Source organism: Camelus bactrianus, chromosome 18 (assembly GCF_048773025.1).
Source record: "Camelus bactrianus isolate YW-2024 breed Bactrian camel chromosome 18, ASM4877302v1, whole genome shotgun sequence".
NCBI classification, from domain to species: domain Eukaryota; kingdom Metazoa; phylum Chordata; class Mammalia; order Artiodactyla; family Camelidae; genus Camelus; species Camelus bactrianus.
The window spans coordinates 15,206,722-15,233,040 of NC_133556.1; the positions used below are offsets into that span (position 1 = coordinate 15,206,722).

The following is a 26,319-nucleotide window of genomic DNA, read 5'->3' on the forward strand; positions in this document are numbered from 1 at the left end:
TCAGAGCAGCCAATGCCAAACTCAGTGGGACGGGAAGGCCCAGAACTGGCTGTTCCTCTGTTCCCTGCCTTTGCCTGGGCTGTGCACCTGCCCAGATTGCCTTTCTCCTTCTTCCCCACCTCCCCCACCCCCTCTCCAGAAACACATGCTGACCTTTCCCAGCGCAGCTTGAAGCTCACCTCCCCTTCCACGCCTTTCCTGCAGCCCGGGGAGAACTGACCTCTTCTCTCCCTCAGGTCCCTTCCAGGGATTGAAAAGGTAAATGCCTTCAGAGGCCTGGAAGGAAAGGCAGATGAATGAGTGGCCGGGGATATTGCAAGAGTGGCAAAGGCCACGGACAGAGACAGTGGACACCAGGGCACAGCTCCGATCAGCTCCAGCTGAGGGTCATCCAGGGGAAATGTGGACTCAAAATGTGTTGCCAGATTTTCTGATTGTTTTATAAGAGAAGCCAAAACTCCCATATTTTAATGGAAATCCTCCAGATTTTTAAATGTTGCCTTCCAAAATTCATCGTTCTTTACAACTCTAGCCAACATCTGCAGGTTGGATTCAGCCCATGGGCTGCCTGTTTTTGATCGTGACTGTGTATATTTCTATTTTTGTATTTGTAATAATTGATTTGACTTCACTATTTATGTGATCCTCCTCATTAGCCTCGGGGGAGTGGCCACGCCATATTCACAGCTGTATCCCCAGTAGCTGATCCAATGCTTTGCATATAGAGGATGCTTAATAAATGTTATTTGAATGAATGAATCGGAGTGTTAGAAGCAAGTCAGGGGCCGGCAGAGAGGTCTGAAGATTCTAGAAGAGAACCAGGACCTGTCAGCTGGGGGGCAGCCAGTGTGTCTTCGGGAGGTGGGGCTCAGGGGACAGGCTGCGTCTGTCCTTGGCCTCGCTGAGGCTGGTCGTGGTGATTGAAATTCTGCCACATCCTTTGCCTGCTTTTGGGAGCGAGGATTGGGAGAATATGCAGGCCATTGGGCCTTTCATACAAATGAGCTTGGCCCCAGGCACATAGCCAGGCAGAAATTGGGCTTTGGGGGGAAAAGGAGGAGGCAAGAATTTTAATAAGTTTAATAAAAATTGGAAGTAAAACCCACGGTCCTGAAGCTGCTTGGTTTTAGTGGTTTTAACCGTCTTAGTGGAGTGAGTGTAGCAAAAGATGCCAGGTGCTAAAGGGCCTGGTCTCTGGGGAAACTCAAGGAGGGGCCCGGCATTGGCTCCGTGAAAGGCTGGACTCTGAGGGGCGTGGCTGGTCCTGGGGGGTGTGGCCTTGGTGGAAATTAAGTTGGTGGGCAGGGCAGCAGGAGAGCCTCTGGAGGAGCATATTGTCTTACCCTGGACCTGGTGGCCAGGGCTCCAGCCAGCTGGGGCTGCATAGGCATAGCATCCAGCCCTGGGGGAGGGGGTTGGGTAGGGAACGAGGCAGGGCCAAAGCCCTGTTGTAGGGGAAAAGGCTGCACTCCGGAGTCTCCTACACAGGGCAGGTAGGGGCTTAGTGGAGAGATGGGAGTTCTCCAATAACTGGAGGGAAGGAGACTCTGAGGGACACCTGGGATAGCTTGTGGGGTGGGGCCCGCCAGTCTGCACTGCCCGTGACTGATTTAGGCAGGAGCCATCCCCACCTTCTGCTCCCAGGAGTTTCCATCTTGTCACTGATGTGCCAGGCGCTCTCTTGCTTTAGGACAGGATTGGACCACAGTGGCCAGAGAGGAGTGAGAGAGGGGAAGGTGGGCAGGAGCTGAGGTCAGGGATGGAGACACAGATTTCTGTTGCCATTCTTTCAATCCTTAGCCTCCTGTTGGTGGACTTTTAGGGTGTTTTCAGTCTTCTACTGCAGTGAACATCCTTGTCCATTTATCTTTGCCCACATGTGCAAATACCTCTGAGGGTAAATTCCTAGAGGTGGAATTCCTGGGTCAAAAGGAAGGTGCATTCTCAGTTTTGACAGCTGACCCTTCTGCTTGCCTCCTTGGAGGGTCCTCCACGCCCTCGACTCCCCTGGTCCCTGCCTGGGCCTGGCGTCCCATCCTGGCTGTTTCACATTGTGCTGTCGCCTGGGCTCCCATCTTTCCTCCATCCAGCCCCCTCCCCGCAGACAGCCGTTGTGTTGCTCCAGGTGGCCGGGGAGTCTAAGAGCCCCTTGGAGGACACTTCCCTTGATGGAAATTCCCCACGCCTGGAGAGCTCTTCTCCCAAATGGGGTCTTCTGCGTGCTTTTCACAGGAGTTGGCTTTTCCCAGATGGCTATTTTGAGACAATGAGTTGAGTTTGTACTTGTCCATCATTTGTCTCTGGGAAGGGGGCCGGCTGGCGGGATGTGCCCAAGGGCAGAGCTCAGAGAGCATCAGGCTGGGAAGCAGAGGCTGCTGCTCTCCTCCCTGGCCCCCACGCTCCCTCTCTGGATAAAGCTGAGCCACCCACTGACCGCATGACATCACAAGGCCTGGCAAGGCCTGGGGGGTCTGAGACCCACTGGGCTGGAGCCCACCTAAGAGTCAGCCAGCGCTTATCAAGTACTTACCCTGTGCCCTGTGCTTTTCTGTATAATGCGACTGGCAATGGGGGAAGTGTCACCTCCCCTGCTTAAAGCCTTCCGATGGCTTCCTGCTGTGTTCTGAATAAAATCCCATGCCCCTCCCTGAGCTGGTCCTTCTCCACCTCCCTGCACCCTTGGCTGCCCCCTGGCTCCCAGGCTGCAGCCACACCGACCCCTTCTCCCCACTCCAAGACCTTGGCAATTGCTCTTCCCTCTGCCTGGGACTCTTACAGGCTTTTGCATGACTTAACTCCTCCTTATGCTCAGGTTTCAGCTTAAAGTCCCTTCCCAGAGAGGCCTCCCCTGATGATCCAATCTGAAGCAGCTTTCCCCAGTTACTGTGTCTCCTCACTCTGTTTCTTCCTTGAAATCACTTATTTAGTGTCTGTCTCCCCAACTTGGATGTCAGCTCCATGAGGACAGGGACACTGTCTTGCTATTCACGGTGTCCCCAAGACTTAAGACAATATCTGGCATACAAATAGCTGCTCAAGGAATACTGGTTGTATGAGTAGATGTGATTAGATATTAACTCTTCTTCCCAGGTGAGCCTCAGAGATGTTAAGTAACTTGCCCGTGGACACACAGCTGGGAATTTGCAGAATTAAGATTCTAATCCTTGTGTGCTTGATTTCAAGCCAGTGGTCACTTTGTTGCTGGATGGCCAGATGGACATTGCTGGCTGTCTAGAGATGACAGGCAGGTGTCTGACCAGTGTTTGAAACTTGAAGGTCAGCAGTGTCTGGCCAGGTGTGCCAGGGAGTCTGGGGGGCTGGAATGAGGGACTGCTGGCCCCTCATTCCCCTCTCTTTGGATAGAGCCAAGTCACACACTGCTCACGTGACAAACACAAGTCCTGAAGAAGCCTGAGGCTCTGAGACCCATTGGGATGGAGCCACATAAGAGTCAACCAGTGACGAGCAGGCAAGATCTGGGTCATCACCCAGAGCCACCCCTGTGCCCCACACTTGCCCTGACTCTCCTGATCTCAGGTCTCCTGGTGCTCCATCCCCTGTAGCCTGAGGCTTCCCCTGGTGGCTCTCAGTACCCCACCTCACCCGGCCAGATTTCTGTTTTTCTTGTCATCATGTTAGTCATTCCTCTCCTCTAAGGTTCAGGTTGCATGGGACGCTGTGATGGTGTCATTTTATCTGGAAAACCTGGCTCTTCGAGGGGGAGCATAGACAGTGACTGGCATGGCCCCAACACTTGTAGAACATGACTACATGTACCCACGGCTCATTCTCATAATTAGATGGGGAAACCGAGTTACAGAGCATTTAACAGAATTGCCCAGGTCACACAGCCAGTAAGTGTTGGAGGCAGGATTTGGACCTAGGCAGATCCTGGACTGAGTGGAAGCAAATTTGGACCCAGTGTGGACTCCAGAGTTCACACTGTCCTGTCTCCCATGACAGCATCTCAGTGGTCTGCAGGTTGGGGAACGAGGCCCAACTGGCAAAGGGAGGTGGGAGAGATGGTTTAGTCTGGGATGCAGGGGTGGGGTGACGGGGAAGATGTATCCCCAGGAGCCCTGGAAGACAGTCAACCGTTGGGATGGAACTTAGCATTTTGGTTGAAGAAGGCCTCTATCAGCTTGAGGGTGGAGTGCAACGTACAGGGCCACTCCTGGACGAGGCCTGGGGAAGGGAGACACACGCAGACCCCACCTCTGGGAAGCCCAGGTCCGGAGCAGGGTAGCCAAGCCTGCGGCTGGGAGTCTCTGTGGCTGCACAGCTGAGCCTTGCTGGGGCAGGCAGGGCCCCCCTGGGGGTGGGGGTGCTGCCTAGAGCCACCCCTCACTTGCCTCTGCTCCTCTGCAGCTCACGGACACAGCGGAGCCTTGGCCCCTCGCAGTCTGAGGGCCTCCCAGCCTTAATCTCCGCTCTGAGCACCAGGGACCCCTAGTGGGAGGACCAGCCTGAGTCCCAGGTCTCCCTCAGAAGAGAGGCTGGAAGACCCACTCCCGCCCAAGGAAGGCACAGAGGAGAAATGCTGAGGGTCTGAGGCAGGGACGCCAGGGCCGACAGGAATAAAGGCTGTGATGTCAGCCTGGAGGTGACGCACGTGACACACCTGCCTCGCCGTCCTCCATGGGCGCCCGTCTGCCCAGGCAGTCTGAGGGCGCTCTTAGCACCGGTGGAGGGTGACACCCAGCTCTGAGCTTGCTGCGCTGCCTCACTCCTGCCTTGTCCTCCCATCACCCTGGACGTGTGTGGCTGGGTCCCAGTCTTGAAGGCTTCCATCTTGGTTCCTGTCCCAGGACAGAGCGGGGCCAGGTGGGACCTGCTGTCCATTGGCGTCCAGGCCTCTCTGTGAGTCCCCCTGGGCCAGGTCAGGAGAGGGGCCTGCAGAGAGGCTCCCAGAGCCAGCTTCACTCATGGAGGAGAAGGGGCTGACAGTGCCCCGGCCCCCACCTCCTTCAGATCCTGCAGTGCCTCCTCGCAGCACACAGTCCCACGAGATGAGGCTCCCGCCCTCTCAGCTCCTGAACCGAGAGCAGCCAGCTTCCTTCCCCCCTCAAGGCCTCTGTGCTTGTCCTTCTCACCACCTGGGCCTAACTTCCCCAAATCTTCAAAATTTTCAGATCTCAGCTTAAAGGTCACCTTCCTAAAGATACCCGCCCTAACATCCTTGGCCAGACTCTTTTCTTCCTGTCCCCTCTTTTCCTTCACAGCATCTGCTAAACTCTGAATTTCAAATATGCTTCTGTGTTTATTTTCTGTCTTCCTTCATAAGAACATCAGCTCCGTGAGGGCAGGGACCTTGCTTCTTTTACATGCTCCTTTATTTCCTGAACCACAAAGAGTGCCTGGTACACAGTAAGTGCTTAATAAATACTTGTTGACTGAATTGAATGGATGGAAGGGACTGTGATGGAAGGATCAAACATCTAGACCTGAACTCAAAACACACTCCTTTTATGCTGTGTGACCCTGGGTGGATTGCTTTACCTCTCTGAGCTTCACTTTCTCCTTTGTTAAATAGGGTGTCACCAAAACTTTGCTTTCTTGATGAGGTAAGGATTACATGAGATACAGGACAGTTGAGTACTTTACAGACTGTAAAGTCCCCAGGGAAGGGAAGGGCTGTGCAGAGGTTTTGTTCTCCCGAGGTTTTGCAGCAAGGCGACTTGCCTCATCTTCCCAGTGCGCAGGCAGCTTCCTGGACAATGAAGCTATTTGGATGGTATCACAGCGTCGCTGCAGGAAAGTGTGGAAGCTCAGAGCACTTAAGATGTAACTGGCCAGAAGGTCGGATTTGCATTCCAGCTAATGGGAGGACAGAGGGATGGAAGGGTAGCCCTGGGAGGAATGTTCTCAAGGCTGTTTATGAAGGACTCCGCTCACTCTGCTCACTGTGTGCTGAGGCAGGAGCCAGCTGGCAGGGGGTGAGGTGGCGGCCTGAAACTTCGGCCCCAGACCCATCCTGGGTTTCTCTGTGCAGGCCGAGATCCCTCATGGACCAAACGGGAGGTGAAGGGGGGCTGCTTCCTGCTTGGGCACATGTAACTTGATATTCCTGGGACAATGAGAAAGTGAGAGAGAGAGAACCAGACACAGAATGAGAGGCAGAGGCAGCGATAGAAGGAAACAGAGAGAAAGAAGGAGACAGAGGCAGAGGTAGAAAAAGAAAAAAGTTGAAGGGAGGGGGCCTGCCCTAGAAGGACAGTGAGACGGGATTGTCCAGCGTGCTGCCCCCACCTCCACTGATTTCAGGGCCCCCAATGCCTTTAACAACGCTAGCATCTTGCCTCAAAGAGCCTGCTTTGAGGGTTTAAAAATTCTTATCTTTCATGTCACTTGGGCCCCGAAAGTTTAACCAATTCCTTCCTCTGGTGCCCAACCCAAGAGAGACAATCTGTTGTCAGGCAAGAGGAAAGCTGGCCTTGAGCTCCAAGGGAAGAGATGCGCTCTCCAAGATGGCATCTCCCTGAGGGATTCCCAGGCATCTCACACACACACACACACACACATGCATGTACGCACACATGCGTGCACACACACACACACACGCGCCCAGCCTTCAGCTCCCTGGGGTGCTGCCCGCCCCACTCTCACCTGACTCCGCATTTCACACCCCTCAGGCCTGTGCCTTCTCCCTCCACATCCACGTGCCCTCATTGACTTTGCATTCTTTTTCTCTAAATCAGTCACATGTTTTGAAACTTAAAGGTATTCTGAAAGGAAGCTTCAGATCACAACTGGAAATAAAAAGCCAGTACCACTTGCAATAAATAGAAGGGAATTGTAAATCTGTAAAAAGAAAAACATTGCCATTGTAAAGATGTTTATGTGTCCATCTAAAACAGCGCTCTCACCCTGGGGCAGTTTTTCCCCCTCCCCCTCCCCTGGGGGCAGCTGGTAATGTCTGGAGACATTGTGGGTGGTCACCACTAGGGGAAGGGGGAGGTGAATGCTCCTGGCATCTAATGGGTAGACATCCTGCCGCGCACAGGGCAGGTCACCCCCACAGTAAAGGGTTATCTGGCCCCAGATGCCAGTAGCGCTGAGGTTTAGAGCTCCTGGTCTAAAATAAGCTTGAGCACCCCGGAGAGGTGTGCCCCATACTCCGGCAGCTCTGACCTGGTTAACTGCGCTTCATCCTTCAAGCTCAGCTGGAACACCCGCCCTGCAGACGCCTTCCCTGACCCCCAGAGCAGAGGACTCCAGACGTCAGCTCCTATGGCCCCTGCCCCCCCACCTCCTAAGCCTCCAACCCTCGAAGGTTGTTTTCTGCTTGTGTCTGTCTCCCAACTAGAGCCTGGAGCAGGCAGGGGCCGTATCTGCCTCATTCATCTCTTTCTCCAGCCCCCAGCCCAGTGCTGGCTCGTAGCAGGTGGTGGTGTGTGCGGAATAAATGAATGAAAGAAGTTTGGGCAGAAAAAAGAGTTGTGGATTCTGCTTTCAGATTCCCCACTGTCTGTTGGGCACATAACCTCTCCTCAGCCCACTTTAGTTCTAACCTGTGAAATGGACGCACACGAAGAGGACTGCTGGGCCCACCAAAAAGATGGTGTAAAAGTTCCTGGTGGAGGGGAATACCCTTGGTAAAGGTGAGGGGCCATCCACAGATGGAAGGGGCCCCTGGAGAGAGTGGGGCTCATTCCCTCATTCATTTCTTCTGCCGTCATTGTCCAGAGCCGGTATTCCTCTTGTCCCAGGGTAATTTTTAATTGCGCCCCTGTTCATCTCAAAAGCGTCCCGGCTTAGGCAACAGATGATAAGTCCCTCTCACTCTCAGCCACTGTATCTAGTAGGGCGCGTGGAGAGGGGAGCCACAATTAAGGCTTGAGAGGGCCGTCCACCCTGGCTGTCTCCTCTGCCGTGTAGTCTGATCCCTGCTCCCACCGCTCCGGACCCTGCTCTAAGCGCTCAGGGATCTCCGTTTAGCAGAAGGGCCTGGAGACTGTGCGTGGGGCTGGCTGGGAGCTGCTGGGAACGTCATGCCCAGGGTCAGAGCCCTTCCCCACAGAAGCAGCCCAAGTCCAAAGCTCAGGCGAATGTCAAGACCACGTGCCGTGGCGTGTGAATTTCTGGGGTGGAGATGTGGGAGGAGGACACGGGAGAAAGGGGGAGGACCATGACTTGAGCATGCGCCCCCTGCCTCTGCCCTGGATATCTGTGTGAGATTCCCAGCATGCTTCACTCAGTCCAACCCAAGCATGGTCCAGGGGACTTTTTCTTCTTCCTCCCACCATCATCTTCTAGGTGAGAGGGTCCACTCTCCATCCTGGGGGGCTTTGCAGCATCCAAGGCCATCACGATGGGGGTTGTCCACGGGAAAAGTCATATGGGAGTCAAGGGCCGGGATCCAGGTGGACAGCTTCCTTCTGAACGGGATGTACTGGCCCGGTCTGTGAGCACGTGGCCTGACTCCCAGGATGTTGTCCCATGTCCACTCAGATTGGGACAGGACCCTTTGTGGCAGCCAACTTCACTCCCAAGTGTTCCTAGGGATGGGGTGAAGGATGGAGGCTCTCTGGGGCTGCCCTGCTCATTCTGTGTAGTTTCATCCGTTGTTTCCTGCGACCCACTGTCCTCTGCTCCTCTTCCCCCTCCTTCCACTTCCCCCAGGGGGGCAACTCTACCTGGCCTCCAGGTGGAGGGGGGAGTAAACTGGCTCTGCTTGATCATACATTCTTCCAAACCTTTTCATCAAACACCTGCACGGAGGCTTTTGAAATCCCCAAAGCCAGGAGTTTGATTCTTGCTTTGTCAGTCCTCTGCGACAGCTGGGGCCATTGAGGTCTTACATCTAGTTGCCCAAATGAAGCAGGGCGTGGGGACATTGGCACTAAAATTGAAAAAAACCCATCATCCGCCACCAGATTGCCCTGGGCCACCCAAAGTCTCACCGAGAACTGGGGGTGAGGCCTCCGGACTCATTCTAGACCCCCACGGTGGGCGGGGTGGGGGTGGTTCTGAGCCCATTCATTGGCTCAGGGCGAGATGGAGGCAGCCTGGTGGACAAGGCTGGTGGGGGTTCCATAAACCTTGACATGGGAAGGTCCCTCATTAAATGCCACATCCGACTTGAGCCACTTCACTTTAAGAGGCAAATCAAGAAATGGTCAGAATCCAAACAGGAACGGTGCTAATGACTCAAGTGGACTGAAAGGAGACCTTTGAAGAAAGGGCGGAGCGACTGGAATGATCTAGTGCCAAGAAGACAGAGTTGAGGCATGACTTGGTCATTGCCAAGCCCCGGAAAGGTTCCGCTCAGAAAGATGCCAACCAGCTCACCCCCATCTTGTTCTCAGAGGGCAGAGCAAGAAATTAGCTTAAATTGCTCTGGAAAGATTTAGGTTATGTGTAAGGAGGAACTTTCAAAACCCTGAAATATGCTACCAAGAGAGGCGGCTGGTTCTTGGGAGAGTGTCTAAAAATAGCCTGTTCTTTAAAAATAGATCTGGGCAAGCGTTAAACATAGCACCCGCTCAGCTTCTTGGGGATGGGTTTAAGTGCAGGTGAACCTGGCTGTGCGGAGTCCTCCCCAGGCCAAAGGGCACGAGAGAGTCAGCCTTTGGTCTCTGCAGGGACAAACCTCTGTATGTTTTAGATATACCTGGATAAGGGATTTCTCTTTCCCTCTGCCCCCAGCTGCTTGGTGTCATGAAATGCCAGCCTTGACTTCGGAGTTTTCTTTCTGTTGGAGGATGTTCCGTGCTGATGTTAACTGGGTCAGTCCCACCAGCTTCTCCCAGTCCCGTCCCCATTCCTGAGTCAGGGCTCTCCAGTGCCCAGGGCTTTGCTGGGAACCCATCTATCTCAGCTGTGCCAGACGTGGCTCCCTCCAGCCACCTGCCCGCCCACCTCCTAACCTCGGCGCCCTTGGCCTTGCTGTGTGTCCTCTCCTGCTGCAGCTGTGCCTCCCTGGCCTCCCTGCCTCCCAACCTCTTGCCAGTCTGTTCTCCACCCGGCAGCAAGAGAGGTCTTTAAAAAAGGCATGACTGGTCCTTGCCCCCTAACTTACAATTATGCAATTCCTGCCCATTGCCCTCGAGATAAAGCCCAAACTCCCCAGGAAACTTTCCTGCAGTGTCTTGTTTACCCCTCCAGCAGCAGCCACTCTCTCCACCCACGTGCCCTACCTACGGCCCATTATGGCTGCACAAACCACCTTGCCTGTGGGCTCTCCTGGAGCTGCCTCCGCTGCCTGGTCCACCCTCCTGCTCCCTCAGGTCCTTCAACTCTCAGCTTGAATGTTACCCCCTCCAGATACCTTTCCTGACCTCCCCACCCAAACTTGCCCTAGGAGTCCAGCTAGGGTTCCTGCAGGTGCCTGGCCTTCCCTGTTGGCTGCCCTGCCACATTGTGGTCCCAGGTTTTTGTCTCTCTCATCCCTGAGAGCACTGGAAGCCAGCTCATTCATTCCCAATCATATTTCCCCAGCTAGAAGATGGCCTGGTGCTCAATAGATGCTCAATGACTGATTAACCAAAAGTCAGGCTGTCCTAACAGGGGTTTCCCTTTGCTGCCATCCTGCCCCATCTCATCTGATTTCAGCTTCCTTGAGGTCCCCACCAGCCCCTCTGTCTTACTCCCTGACATGACATTCATGGGATGTTGGCAAATCCAGATCAGTGCCCACATTCACAAGGATATTTGTTTAGACACGAATGCTCCCTGAGTGTTCTGAGTAATAACTTGGACAGCATCTTTAATGATAAATTCAATTATAAATTAATTCGTCAACTACCTCCCTCATATCTCAATTAAATGGAGCATGCCACTAGCACAATACATCGAAACCCTGCAAAAGAGAGGCAGGCTAGATGCGAGAGGCAGGCTAGATTCAAGAGGCGTTCTCGACCTCAGTTGGGCATCTGTGTATCCTTACCCGGGGTGGGGGGCATCATGGCCTGGCACTCCTGTGTGTCCTCCAGACCTGGGAGGCACCACTCTGCGTTGCCAGGCTGACTCCTCTTCCTCTACCTGAATCCCACAGCCACGCTGCCTGGTCTCCCTTTAAATTTCTGAACACAGGCCTCACAGGCAGGTGGCATGGCTCCGCCGGTCACACACACTGCCGCGGTTTGTCTGAGCTTTCCCATGCTCCAAAAGGACCACTTCCCACCTTCTCCTGCTTCCTCAAACCTCCTCACATCCGCTGTCTCGCTCTCTGCGGGAGGCCTGGCCTCCTGGTGGAGAGGGAGAGACAGAGCAGCCCCAGTGCTGGGATCTGCACTCGCACACCCTCCTTCCCGTTCCCTTGGGCCAGGTGTCCCAGCTCCCATCCAAAGCCAGCGCCTTTGTCTTTCAGAACCTTCTCTCTTTCATGCTTCTACAATGGCTGTCTGGCTTCTCTGCACCCTCAGGCTCTCCCTGTCTACATTAGCACTCTAGGTAAGCACAGCACCATCCTCTGTCTCCCCTCTCCTGGATCCCTCCCCGAACCCCAGGTCCTCTCCAGCTATCACCCCATTTTTTCTGCTTCTCCATGCAAGCAAATTTTGGTGTCTTCTCTGTAATTGTTTGGCTGTTTGTCTCCCCATCTCCTTGGCCCATTCCAGTGGAGCATCTGTCCCCGAGGGCCCCCGTGTTGGCAAACCCAGTGGTCACTACTCTGTCTTCATCTCTGACGTAACAAACTGCCTCCTCCTCTTCGATGTGCGTCCTTCACATGGCCTTGGCAATGCCGCACTCCGGTTTCCTCCTGCTGCCGGGGCCTCTTGTCCTCAACCTCTTCTGCTGGCTCCACCTACTCTGCCCAGCAGTCAACTTTGGTTCCACCCAGGCCCCTTCTCTTCTCTCCCTACATCTCTCCCCAGGTGGTCTCTTCCAGGCACACATTTGTATGCTAATAACATACACATTATTTAAATCACTAGCTCTGACTGTTCTCTGGGCCTCAAACTTGAGTACCAACTGCTTGCTTGGTGTCTCAGCTAGGCTAGAACTCCTCACTGTGGCCCCTGCCCGCCTTCCTGATCGTCTCCAAAGCCCCCTCCTCTTTCGCACTCTGCTGGAGACCTCTCTCCCTTCTCCCGCAGGTCAGCCTCTGCAGCCTTCAAGCTTTTGCCCTGTGGCCACTCCCTCTGTCTGGAATAGACCTAGACGTCCATGAGACCACCTCCAGCTCCCCGTTCAAACCCCTCCTTAAATGTCACCTCCTAAGCGAGGCCCTCCCTGACCAGCCACTCTGAAGTGAGCTGCATGCGTTTTTGCCCTGTTCTGTTTTCATCACGGCACTTTTCACTGCCTGACGTTTTCTTGTTCATCTATGTGCTCATTGTCTGGGTCGCTCCACTAGAACCTCAAACCCCCTGAGAACAGGGCATTGTCCGTCTGTCCGTGTCAGTTCCCCTGACGCCCCCATGAAAAATGCGTGGCATATGGAAAATATCGATGCATATTCATTGGCTGATTGAAGAAATGAATGATAAATAAATGAATGATGAGTCTGTACGTAGACAGTTTGCTCTCCAGAGTTTTCAGATCTAGCCTTGTCCTGGCTCATTCCTGTATCCCAGACCCTAGACCTTTATCCCAGCCAGCGTAGCTCCCCAAGCACCTTGCAATCAGCTTTGAGTTGAATGAATCATCTATTCATTCAGCAAACACGATGGAATACTTACTGTGTGCCAGGCCCTGGGCTTGGTGCTAGGGATTCAGTAGAGAGCAAAACAGACCTGGTCCCTGGACTAGCATGCAGTCCAGCAGGCCTGTGTAGTGAATCCTAGGCATTTTCATTCATTCATTCAGCAAACACTTAGGTAGGGCTTATCGTGTGTCAAGCACTGTTCTAAGTACTTTACAGTGTAAACCACCTAATCCTCATACCAATCTATGAGGTAGGTGCTATTAGAGTTAATATATAATCCCTGTATTATAGTTGAGGAAACTGAGGCACAGAGAGGTGAGGTAATCTATCCAAAGTCACACAGCTGGTAAGTGACAGAGCTGGAAGTTGGACCCTCTCTTTCTCCTTGCTTCACCCCTGCTTTACTCTGGGCTCACCTTCTGACCCTCTTGACCTTGTTTCTTAACTCTGGCCCCAGGCTAGCCCCTCTGAACTTGGCAACAGATGTCGACTTCCTCAGTCTGACCAGTAGAGGGCAGGGCTGAGAGTCAGGGCAGCTCTTTTTTGCTCTGGGTTCTGGTGCCACCACATCCAGCCTGGCTCTGAGCCTTCGGCCAGCATCCCCCACTTCCCCGCCACCCGATGCTTTCCAAGGTCCCCTGGGGCAGAGAGGAGCCATGCCTGCCTCACCACACAGGCTGGGAATCCCATTTGTGGTGTTAGGAGTGGGAGATTCCAGAAACCCCATGATGAGAGATTTACAGCTGTGAGTTTCCTGGTGTGGGTCCTTGCCAGGAAGCAGCAGTAGCCACGCAGAAAGCCTCATTGCTGCTAATTTCAGAGGTGCCTTAACTCGGCAGAAAGTCCCTTTTAAATTCAGAATGAGTTGGAAACAATTGCTTCTGCCAAGGAGTCTTACAGCAGATGCTCCTGGTGGTGGACCTCACTTCGCAGGACAAACATGCTTTCAGAAACTTTGTTGAGGGTCCAATTTTTTAAGCAGAATCTTTAGAATGTAATCAGAGAATCTCAACAAGCTATCTTTGAGTGATTTGTCATTTTCATTTATTGAATTTTCTTAAAGCATGGACCTTTCATATTTGGGAATAAATGGAATTCAGTTGAGAAATTAATGCTTTTCTAAACTAACAATTTGGAAAATTAATTATTCTGCCAACAGTCTGGATCCAGCTTCTGGGTCCAGTTTTTGTAGTAAAATATTGTCATGTCCTGCTGTCCTAGTATAAGGAGTCATTGTTCTCATAAATGTTTTTCTTTTTTAGTGGATGCTCTCCGGAGTTTCCCATGTCTACCATTGTCCCCATTTTATAGACGGAAAAACCAAGGCACTGACAGGGCAATAACTCAGAGGGCATCTGCTGGCCTAGTGAGGAAGAAACTGAAGAAGTTATGACAGCAGGGTTGTGATACATGTCACTCTATGCATTTGTCAAAATCTGTAGAATGTATAACACTCAGAGTGAACCTTAATGTAAACTATGCATTTAATTAATAATAATGTATTAGTGTTGGCTTACTAATTATAACAAATGTGCACCCTATTGAAAAATCTTAATCATTCGGGAAACTCTGGGGGCAGAGAGATGGGGCATATGGGAACTCTAGAACTCTCTGTATTTCCCACTCAACTCTTCTGTAAACCTAAAACAGCTCTAAAAATTAAAAGATATTAGTTTAAAAAAAAAGATGTGCTGTATATGGAAAAGACAAGCTGTAAACTATTTGCAGTCTATACAACAGACAGGATTAGTACCCAGAATACATGAAGAATTTCTGTCAGTTGATAAGGAAAAAGAATTTTTTTAAGGAAATTAACAAAGGATACAGTCAAAGAAGAAATAGAAATGGTTAATAAATAGGTAAAAAATGCCCAAGTTTATGAGTAATGAGGGAAATATAAAACTTAAAACAATATGGGGGTGTCATTTTTTGCCATGCAATGTGCAAAACTTTTTAATGTCTTATAACATCAGGTGTTGGTGAGTCCTCACAGAGCTGGCGGAAGTACAACGTGGTACCACTCTTCAGGAGAGCAGATCACTGACAGTGATCAAAATTTAAAATGCATACACCGTATGACCCGGCAACACCTCTTGTTGTTCACGTGAAAGAAATCCTTGCTTGTCTGCACAGAGACTTGTAGAAGGGTGTTCATAGCAGCATTGCTTATAGAGCAAAATGCTGGAAATAATTTAAATACCATCAACTGATTGGCTAAATAAAATATGGTATATCATTATCAAAGAATCTTATGCATCAGTTCCAAAGAATAGGTAGGTATGTTAGGTACCTCTTGGAAGTTCACCAGGAATTGTGTCAAGTAACAAAAAATAAGATATTCATGTGTCTCAGCCCTTGTCTCCTCCTTCTAACCTACTGAGCCAGGGCAGAGGGGACCCAGGAGGTTTCTGGCATACCTGCTGGGGCACCACTAAGGATGGGCAGAAATGGCCTGGGGAAGGCTGAGCCTTTAGGGGCTTCTTGGGGGACCTCATCACCTGTCATGGTCACCCTCTCCTTGGATTTCCTGACTTAAGTGCTCCCCCTCCCCCCAGCCTTTATCTGAGACCAGAGAGCAGTGAGAAGTGTCCATGAGGGGCTGACCCCAGCCCCGAGACACAGCCAACCAGCTGTGAGTCCTCTGTCTCCATGGGGCCTAGGGTCAGGTGATTGGAGGGAGACAGGTGTGCTAGAGCCTGCTGGCTCAGCTCACGAGCCCCAACTCTGCACATCTCTCCTCTGCTCTGCTTTCAGTGATGTCACATTGGTAGCTTGAAATTGGCCACGGTGGGATTATTTACAGCATGGAAATTCAAATGCTATAAATCATAGCTTTTAAAAATTTTTCTCTCCCTCGGAGAGCCTGTTGTTAAACATTAACCTTCACACTATGGGAACACAGGATGTCCCCCTTCACCCTCACTCCTGCCCCCAGGGCTGGGTTTTAGGATTCACTCTGCCTCTTTACCTCTGTCTTTTCTTGTCTCTGCCCCTCCTCTCCTTATCTCCATCTCTTCTCTTGTCTCCAAGGGGAAAGGGTGATTGAGGCAACAAGGGGAGGATAGGTGCATTCTAGGCAGCATGGGAAGAGCCCTGGCTTTGAGAGCATTTGGATCTGGGCCCCAGTTACAACTAAGCCATCTACTCCTTTTGTGACTTGGGACAGACTTTATCACTCTGAGCTTCAATTTTCTCACCTGTGAGGTGGGAAGAATCATATTCAAGGCTACCATAGACAGCCTCAGAGATGTGGTTCTGCTTCAACTCCGGGGAGTGACATGCACATGGACTATAATGTGAATGGAGCCATAAGGATGGAGTTGTGCAGTGGGCAGCCTGAACAATGGTGCATGGCCCACATCATCATACTTACTTCAGAAGGTTGTTATGAAGGTTAAAAGAGATAATAATGGAGATAAAAGAGTCTGACAGAGTGCCTGGTACACAGTTGGTGCACATGCATGATTGGTTTCTTTCTCCAGTCATCTACATTTTCCCTCCTCCTCATCAATACTGTATCACTCCATCTTAGTCAGGTCCATGTCAGGTGGCCACACACTGTGGCACCCACAAGGGCTCCAGATGCCGCAGTCCACATGGAGCAAGGTCCCCATGTTTATAATAATCCTGGTAACTGTAACGATCGCATACTTGCGAGACAGCAGACCTGGAGGCTGCCTTGCCTCATGTCCATCACTCTTTGCCATACCTGTCAGAATCCTCATCTTAGGGCTGAAAGATTTGAGCCTCAGAGGAGTGAAGTCCCTTGCCCAGGGCTACACGGTGGACACATGGTGTGAAAGTATTCCGTCTCAGATCCCTTGGAATCAGAAGTTCCCCCAGCCAGTGGGTTCCAAGCTTTTAGACAAGAGCCACAGAAGAATGTTTCATATTACAGTCGCTGCGTGCACACACACGCACATCTATAGAACTGAAAAATTTCACAAAACGATATTTGTTCCTGCTACATTTAATGGTACCAGATATTTCTATTCCATTCCATTCCATTCTTGGTTGTTTTTTTTTTTTTAATTCTGGTTGCAATCCATGAAGTTGATTTCATGACTTACTAGTCTAGTGAGTCAAGACCTGCAGTTTGAAAAACACTCTCTAAGCAGCTTCTCCCCAATGACCTTCTAACACACGTTTCAGCAAACTATGGCCCACGGGCTAAATCCAGCCCGCCTGCTTTTATAAATAAAGTTTTATTGGCACACGGCCATGTGCATCCTTTTATGTACTGTCTGTGGCTCCTGTGCGCTACCATGGTAGAGCTGAGTAGTTGCACAGACAGCCTAAAATACTTACTTATCTGGTCCTTAACTGAAAATCTTTGCCCATCCATATACAGATCTGACTCTGTGTCTCCCTTGCTTAAATTTCTCCAGGGCTACACTGGTTCAAACTCAAACTCCATGGCCAGCTTAAAAAACCACCACACTCCCGTCTTCTGTGCCCTGGTCCTGCTGACTGCCCTTCCTTGGGGGTCCAGCACTAACAGGCCCATAGAGGGCAGACAAAGCCCCATCTCGCTTCCTGACACCTTGTCCTGCTCACCCCCACAGGCCTCCTGGGAATGGTAGCCCACATGATGTACACGCAGGTGTTCCAGGTCACCGTGAGTCTCGGCCCTGAAGACTGGAGACCGCATTCCTGGGACTACGGGTGGTCCTTCTGGTAAGTGGCTTTTGGCCTTCAGACACCAGAGCCCCAAGGCGTGATGGGGCTTCAGCAGTTCAGCCCAGTTGGAGAGCAGAGGAAGGTGGGTGCCAAATATGCTTTCAGACCCTGGAGCTGAGGTGGGCCTGCTGTGGCCTCTGGGTGGTGACCTGTTTTTATGCAGCCCTCAAGCTAAGGGTAGTTTTTACATTTTTTTATTCCTTAACAATAAATCAAAAGAAGAATAATATTTTGTAACATGCGAAAATTATGTGGAATTCAAATTTCAGTGTCCATAAATAAAGTTTTATTGGGACATAGCCAAGCTCATCATTGACATATTGTCTACAGCTGCTTTCACGCTACAGTGGCAGAGCTGAGTGGTCATGACAGAGACTGAATGGCCCACGAAGCCTCAAATATTTATTATCTGGCCCTTTACAGAGAAAGTTTGCCAACCTCTGCCTTAGAGGCTGCTCTGGAAGGTGGAGATGGAAGCTTTCAAGGTCCTAGTGAAGGGTTCTGAATACAGGGGGCAGGGGGCAGCACTTCAGAGCATGGCGTGCAAAAGAAAGGCAGGATCTGGCAGGAGTCTTTGGCTTGTAATAGAATCCCAAGCTTAAATAAACAAAAGGGTTAATTCATGTAACTGAAAAATCCAGGTGGGTCAGCCAGCAGGGATATATATATATATCAGAAAAGCCCACCCACTTCAGTCAAATCAATAAGTAAATACACTGGTTCCTGTAAACGGAAAGCACAGCTGGGCATGGGCTTCAGGGAACGTTTGATCCAGAGTCACAGTCATCAGGGCTAAATTCTGTCTCTGTGGTTACCTGAGCATTGCTACTCCCAATGTTAACTCTGTCCCTGGGTGGCCTTCCCTCCTAGTGGTGAGAAAGCTCCTTGGAGGTCAGCGCTTCTTCCTTCATGTACAGGGGGAGAAAGAGTTTCTCTTTCCTTAACATTCGTGAAAGTCCCAAACCTCCCTGTGATGAGCCTGAGGTCATTTTCTCCCTCCTGAATCATCACCGTGGCTGAAGGAATGTCATGAGCTTATTGGCTCAGCCTGTCCATTCCTCTGGAATGAAGGATGAGTTAAAAACTCTCATGGCGAGTGGGTGGAATGGATGCTGGGTGAATTACCACAATGTCTGCTACAGGCACAGCTGGATCCAGGTGGTCAGATAACTCACCAGGAACTCAGTCATTCTCTCCCCATTTCTGTCTTCATTCCTTTTAGTGTTGGCTTCATTCGCAAGCAGCTTTTTCCCAGGTGGTAGCAAAGGTGGTCACCAAGCCCAGTTCTAGGCTTACGTGTTACAAATGTAGCAACACCGGCAGAGATCCAGTCTTGGCAGCCCAAATCCTCCTTGACCTTTGCTGGATTAGCTTAAGTCATGTGACCATACCCGAGCCAGTGATTTAGACCCTGAAGAGACTGGACTGGCCAAATTGGTCTGGCCTGAGTCACGTGGTCCAAACTCTTGGACAGAGAGACGGAGGAGAGGTCCTCTAATGGGAAATTGGAGGTGGGGTGGGGGTGGAGTGAGCTGTTAACAAAAGGAGGATGCGTGCTGGAAACACGGTGACCGTAGTTGTCTGTTATGCAGGTCATCCGGATCTGGTTCTGGTGGCTGGGGGCCATTTATCCACTCAGTCATTTAACACATATTTGCTGAGTGAGCAGTGATTTGGGGGCAGCCAGTGCTGAGAGTCCAGCAGTGGCTGAGACAGTGTTGAAGGCAAGTGAACAAGCTATGCTCTGAACCACACTGTGGTGTAGGCGGGGTGGGGGGGTGGTCACAGATAGCTGTGGAAGCACAGAGAAGGGGTCACTGACCCAGCTTCCCCTGGGGATGGTCCTTGGGGGAGAATTTGGTCAGGCAAACTGGCGGAGGAGGGAATAAGATAGTGTGCTAAGCAGGGGAATGGCCGGTGCGAAGCCTTGGTGGTGAGAGGGCACCTTTGGGGGAGGGTGGTCAGAACGGAGCAGGAGGGGCTATGGTTGTGACAGACCTCATTTCAGACCAGGAGGGACTCCTGCTCCATTTCCACCCCTTCCTACTCACTGCTTGGCTCCTCCTCCTTCAAGCTAAAGAGACCTTGACCTGTCAACACAGTCCCTGATCCCTTTAAGTAGAACAGTGGCAGGGAAACCGGCTAAGGCTCTGACTCCTTTTTACCTACCCTTCCCCTCAACCCTTCAGCAGTTCCTTCCTGAGATCTTGACCTTGGTAGTTACCTTGAGCTAGAGAAATAGACAGAGGAAGAGAGCGGACATTTTTGAGTATTGACCACGTGCAAAATAACCTCTCGCATGTATTAACCACTGATGTGTCATTGCAACAGCGCTGTGGGGTAGGTAGTTCATGGAGGGGAAACTAAGGCACAGAGACCTTAAGTAACCTGTCCAGGGTAACCCAGTTTGGGAGCAGCAGAGCTGGGATTTGAACCCAGGCAGTCTGGCTCTGGAGCTTTCAACCTCTATATTCTGCTTCTCCGAGGTGATGGAGTAATAGTAAGACAGTTCATGTGTGTTTAGCACATGACACATGTAAGTACTCAGTGAACACCAGCTCTTCTAATATTACCATTATTGACATGAAATTTAACACCCACAATTACCCCGTGATGCATATGTAGATACCGAGGCTCAGAAAGTTTGGGTCACTTGCGAGGGATTCTGAACCCCCTCCCTCCACAGCCCTCTCTTTCCAGCAGCCCCTGGTTCTCCACCCTGGCCTGCAGCCAAGCCCGCTGGTATTGGCCACAGGAACCTTTCTTCCTTTAGAAGCCAGGCTTCCTGCCCTGCTCCTCAGCCGCCAGGGGCTGGCCTCCCCAGGGGCACCCAATTCCCATTTGACTTATTTAAGGCCGGGCCCCCATGTGCAGCCCCTATACATGGCTGATCCATTTCTCCTTGTCACTGAGGCCTGCAAGATGATCAGCTCCATTTTTCATCCCTCGCATTTGGGGCCTTGCCAGGACCAGGCCGTGTCATCTCTCTTGTTTAATATGTGCGAGGCCATTTGTCAAGATTCTGGTCCCCACCCCCCACCAGGGAGGAGGCCAGCTCCCAGGCATGACAGCGCCAGCCTCTGTCTCCCGGCCTAGTGCGGGGAGGAGGAACTGGCTGCAGGAGCTTATCAGTTGGGGCTTCTGAGGACCAGCTTCCCAGAATGACACCTGGACAGGAAGGCAGAGTTTCTGTGGTTAGGAGTCCACCAGTCTGAGTTCCAGCCTCATGCTGACAAGCACTGCTGGGCACTGTGGGCAGCGCAGAGGGGTGGTAGAGGGGCGGCCTCTTGGATCAGACAGCTTGGGAGCAGATCCTAATCCTGACCTTCACCAGCTGTGGACCTTGGCCAAGTCACTTACCTTCCCCAAGCCTCAGTATCCTCAGCTGTAAAATGGGTACAGCTCGAGATTCTACGTCATGGGGCTCTTGTGAGTGGCATTCCAGTCCTCTGTTGATTTATCACACATCACCTCCAAATTAAGTGGTTTAAAACAAAAATGTGTTATTATGTCTTATGATTCATTGGATTGACTGATCTCAGCTGGGTGGTCCTGGCTTGGGGTCTTCCAAGATGCTTCAGTCATCTGGGGCACTGCCCCGCTAGGCGTCCCAGAGGGCCCCTCACAATGCTGGCAGTCAGTCCTGGCTGGTGCTAGGGGTCTGCTGGAGCCGTCAGTGGGACTGGCTTCTCAAACACTGTGGCTGGGGCCCTGGGGAGTGTCCCAAGAACAAGCATTCTAAGAGAGCCAAGTGGAAGCTACAAGTTTATTTTATGACTTTGCCTCAGAAGTCACACAGTGTCACTTCTGCTGCATTCTCTGGCTCAAGAGCAAGTGATGGGGCCAGAGTCAAGGGGGAAGGGCTGCACAAAGCATAAATCCCAGGAGGCTTGGCTCACGGGGAGCCATCTTTGGAGACTGCGTGAAATAACGCTGGCGAGGCACTGAGCACAGGGACCGTGCTCTGTGAACGTTGCTATTAAAGGCAAGCAACCCATCCTCTCTGAGCCTCAGCTTCTTCATCTCTAGAGTATGGATCACAATAATGCAGGTTTAATGGGGTTATTGTAAGGACCACGTGGCACCCAGCTCTTAAAGTGCTCATACACAGTAAGTGCTCTGTAAGTGGCCATGATTGTCAATGGTGATAATGACATGGGGCCTTTTAGTAATGCCACTCTCATTTTTTGAGAGGCACGTGACCCAAACGTCCAAAGTGGAAGACATCTGGTGGGCATGTAAGTAGCCCCTTGCTCTCTGTTGTCCCCAGTCTCCCCAGACTTGTAGTTCATGTTTGTTCCCAGGTTGGGATCCAGCCCTGGCCGCACCCTCTTCTTACTCCCGACTCCCTTCCTTGGGCCCCACCTAAGCTGTGGAACCCCATCCCTGCCCTGCACCCCTGGGCCCTCCAGCCCTCCTCCTGCCGGCTCCTTTTTCGACTCTTTGTCTTAGCTCTCCAGGTCCTCCTGTGGCAATGCCAAGGCAAGCCGCTGGGAAGGGAGGTATGTGGGGACACAGGTGGCTGCTTGGCTTGGGAAGGGGACAGATAAGATTAAGGTCATTCAGCGTCTACTGTGTACCAGGCACGGTGGGAGGCACTTTACAGGCCCTGAACTGTCTAGTCCCGCCACTGACCAGCACAGGTGGCGGGGGTGGGGGGTTGCCCGTTGGAGGGATGAAGACGCAGGGTCAGAAAGGTCATAGGTCCAAGTCACACAATTAGCCTCAGAGGCTCCAAAGTGCCTTCAGCCCAGAGCTGAATGCAGCCTGTAGATGGTTTGTTTGGCCCGCCGCAGTTTGTTTTTTAATTATCATTTATTTCTAACATACAGAATGGTAAAAAATTTACATAAAAATCGAGGTTTCTGTCTGTGCCTAACTCACGTTGTCACATGGCAGCAGGTGGCTTCAGCTTATTAAAGGTTGCCCCTTTAGATGAGGCATATGCTCTCCACTTTACCCCAGTCCCCACTGCTCCCTATTGCCTTACCTTACCCACACCTTCCTCACTTAGACATCCGCCTGACCCTGGAGGAATTGAAGTTTGTGACCCCTGCTTGGAATGAACATGCCAGTTTTCCTGGTGATAGTGGGAGAATAGAAATCTAGTCACTTTCTACTTCTGTTTTGCATTTGAATAAAACAGAGAGGGATGGGAAAAGGGTCCCTCCTACCCCAGCACACACAGTGCAACCCCAATCCTGAGCATTCACTTGACAGACTGAGGGTAGTGGAATATCATGGAGCTGTAACTTTTAAGAGCTGGACGCCCAGAGAAGTTAAGCAGTTTGCCCCAGGTCACACAGCATAAGAGTAGCAAGTTAGGCCAGGTCCCAGGACGGTGGCGCCTCTCTGTTTGTTTTGGGGGCCCATCTGTGTGTAATGTGGTAGCTTCACCACAATCCCCTCTCCTCCTCCTTCCTCTCCCCTTCTTTCCAGCCTCCATGACCTTGTGGAAACAGTAGGCTAACCCCTTCCCTTTCTGGGGACCCCAGGCTGCCCCACCCTCTCTGTAGGGCTTGGCTGGCATTTCAGCAAGTTGAACCCTTGCAGTGGCGGAGGGGGTACTTTAAGACCCTTGGCCCCAAAGAGCCATGGGAGAGGGTGTTTGCTGGTGTTGCCTAGAGGCTGTGTGGTCAGCAGGAGGCTCTTGTTCTTACTCGTCTCCCCTGAGGAGGGTGGTGCTGGCCTCCTTTTCTCTAAGACCATGGCAGGGAGAGAGCAGTGTGGTGCCCACGGGTGCCCTGTTGCCATGGATGGACCAGATGGGCCCCCACAACCTGCTCGCATCATCTCCTGGTCCCTTTAGTCCACAGGCACTGAGGATGGCCTGGATGGAGCATTTGTGTCTTATCCTGCCTCACATAGGGACTCTGTGCCTGTCTGGCCTGAAGGTGGACAAAGGCTGCCTCCCTCAGCAGGGAGGGAGCCCCAGTTATAATCTTTCCACTGAGAGGGGCCTGGGGTAGATTTCAAGGTAGCATCCATGCATCTCTGAATCTGGTCCCCTGGCATTTCCCTGCCCCACCTCTGTAGCTCCCAGAGGACAGAGAGTCAGTTGATATCCGCCCCCACCACCCCCTTCCCCCATAACAGTGTCACAGTGTCCACTCTGTTCTTGGCTCCAAAAACCAGGCCAGCCGCCCACGTACCTCACTGCACCAGTCCAGCCGTGTAAACTGCAAACACCAGCAGGCATTCCAGCCTCGAGGTTTTCAACCTGTGCCCTGCGTTGGGGGCCTGGGAGCCTGAGGGTTCGGGGGGCAGGGAAATTGAAGACTCACAGATGTAGCCCTGGGCCCCTCAGCTACGTCAAAAGCAGAATAGTGTTTTTAATATCTGTTTTTTCCCCTACCTGTTCTTGTTTTATCTGTATTTATTCATTCTACAAATATTTATTGAGCACCTACTCTGTGCCAAGCACTGTTTAAGGTGCTAAAAATATAGCAGTGAATGAAACAAAGCTCCTGTTTTCATGACTCTGACATTCTGGTATGTGGAGGGAGACGACCCAAAAACAAATCAGAATGACTTGAACTTCGGGGAAGACGGAGCAGACTGACTTCTCCCTGCTCTCGTGCTAAGTGCAACTGAAATCCCAGGGCATTATATGTAAGAGAAACATAACAGGCCTCTGGAAAGTGGAAGAAAGAGAGCAGGCTGGCTAAGGACTGAGGGTTAACACATTGGTAAGTACTTTTTGTCTCACAGATCCCAGATTTGGAGCTGAAGGAGTCAGCCAAAATCAGTCAGTCAGAAATGCCAAAAGATACAGACCCCTTCCCCTCAAAATCCCCAATAAAAGTCTGCTTTCTGTAGCCAAATAACCAGGAAAGGGGCAGCCTGCCAAGACAGAAAACTTTTAGCAAGAACTGCTCTACCCAGTCACACATCACAGAAAAAAACAAAACAAACCAAAAAACCACCCTGTGGCTCCACCTTCCTCATGTCAAGTTTAGATTTCACATCATGAGGCTGTCTTGAGGCACCTAACTGCGCCCCTATGTCCTGCTGAGGGGCATCAGAGTAGGCAGCTGTGACTTTCACCCTGCTTGACAGTAATAAGCCCCATGCACCCTTGAGTGTTAGTGGCAACTCCCCAGCAGGCAGTAACAAGGTGCTCCCCCCACCCCAACACCTGCTGCTGGAATGGTGTCAGAAGAGAAGTCGTGGACAGCCAGGATTTATACCACTGCCTGGTGGTAATGAAGTCATCCACCTCCCTGTGGTGTCAGTGGAGGCAAACTGGGGAGCAGTAATAAGGCACTCCTGCCCCTCCCAGCCAGAGCAGTATCTGCAGAGGCCTAAGGAGGTCAGAACTCCCACCTCTGCCCAGCAGTAACCAGGAGCCTCTCCACCTTGAACGTCAATGTTGGCTCATTGGGAACCCTGGACTTCTGTTCCTTCCTGACAGTAACAAGGCAGTGTTCCCCCCTTCCTTTATCACAATGGTGTCAGAGGAAGCCAGCTAAAGCAGAAGGTTTAAACAAGATCCAGAGTCTCATAAAAAAAAAAAAAATCCCAAATGTCAAGGTTACAACAAAAAAATCACTCACCATATCAAGACCTGGGAAGATCTCAACTTGAAAGTACAAAGAGACTCAGTAAATTCCAATACTGAGATAACAGAGATGTTAGAATGACCGGGGAAAGATTACAAGGCAATCATTATTAAAAAGACTTCTATAAACAAATACAAACACTTTGAAACAAATGAAAAAAAAAAAGTCCTAGGAAGGAATTAGAAGATATAAAGAAGAAACAAGTGGAAATTTTAGAACTGGAAAATGAAATAACAGAAATAAAAAAAACTCAGTGGATAGGCTCAACAGCAGAACAGAGAGGACAGAGGGAAGAATCAGTGAAGTTGAAGATAGAAGTTACCCAGTCTGAACAACAAAGAGAACACTGACTTAAAAACAAAAATGAACAGAGCCGCAGGGACCTCTGGGACTATAACAAAAGCTCTAACATTGGACTGCCAGAAGAGGAGGGGAAAGAGGGTGCTGACAAAGTACTCGGAGAAATAATGGCTGACAACTCCTCCAATTTTGAAAAAGGCATAAATCTACAGAGTCAAGCTAAGTGAGTCTCCAAACAGTATAAACCCAAAGAAATCCACAGCCTGACACACCATAGTCAAATGATGTCTTTAAAAAAACTGAAGTTGGGAGGAGGGTATAGCTCAGTGGTACAGTGTGTGCTTAGTATGCAGAAGGTTCTGGGTTCAAGCCCCAGTACCTCTATTAAATAAATAAATAAAACCTAACTACTGCCCCCCCCAAAAAATAAAAAATTTAAAAAAAACTTAAGTCAAAGAAAAAAATATTGAAAGCAGCAAGAGAGAAGCAATACCTTAACTGTAGGGAAAACCAATTTAAACAGTGGATTTTGCATTAGAAACCATGAGAGTAGAGGGAAGTGATATGTCATGTTTCAAGTGCTGAAAGTAAAGAACTCTCAATTCAGAATTCTGTTTCTAGCAAAAATATCCTTCAGGAGAAGGAAGGGGAAATCAAGACATTCTCAGGTGAAGGAAAACTAAGAAAATTTATTGTTAGCAGACCTATCCTAAAAGAATGGCTAAAGGAATTTCCCAAAACAGAAAAAAAAAAAAATTTAAAGAAGGAATCTTGGAACATTAGGAATGAAGAAATAACATGTTTACTTTCTTCGTGAGTTTTCTGAATCCTGCTTGATGACTGAAGCAAAAATTGTAACATGGCCTGATGCAGTTCTCAATTACTCAGAGGAAATATTTAAGGCAATTGTGTTACCAATAAGAGAAGGTTAAGGGACATAAAGGGAAAACCACATAATCATGTCAGTCAATGTAGAAAAAAAATTTGACAAAATTCAACATCCATTTATGATTTTTTTTTTAATTTGCAGAAAGCTAGGAATAAAGGGGAGATTCCTCAACTTGATAAAGAATATGTGCAGAACACCTGCAGCTAACATTATACTTAATGGTAAAAAGTTGAATGCTTTCTCTCTAAGACTGAGAATACTCTTACTCAACACGGTACTGAAAGTTCTTTCTAGTG

The 26,319-nt window shown here is 50.6% G+C and overlaps 1 protein-coding gene across 4 annotated transcripts in view; it reads left to right on the plus strand.

Moving 5' to 3' along the window:
- Positions 1–26,319, plus strand: part of GSG1L (GSG1 like) — a 185,918-nt gene that overhangs the window by 133,494 nt on the left and 26,105 nt on the right. For all 4 annotated transcript variants that reach the window (XM_074346156.1, XM_074346153.1, XM_074346155.1 and 1 more), the window contains one exon: positions 17,158–17,269. In XM_074346156.1, the coding sequence (XP_074202257.1) occupies positions 17,158–17,269 (112 nt within the window). The remainder of the gene's footprint in view (positions 1–17,157; positions 17,270–26,319) is intronic.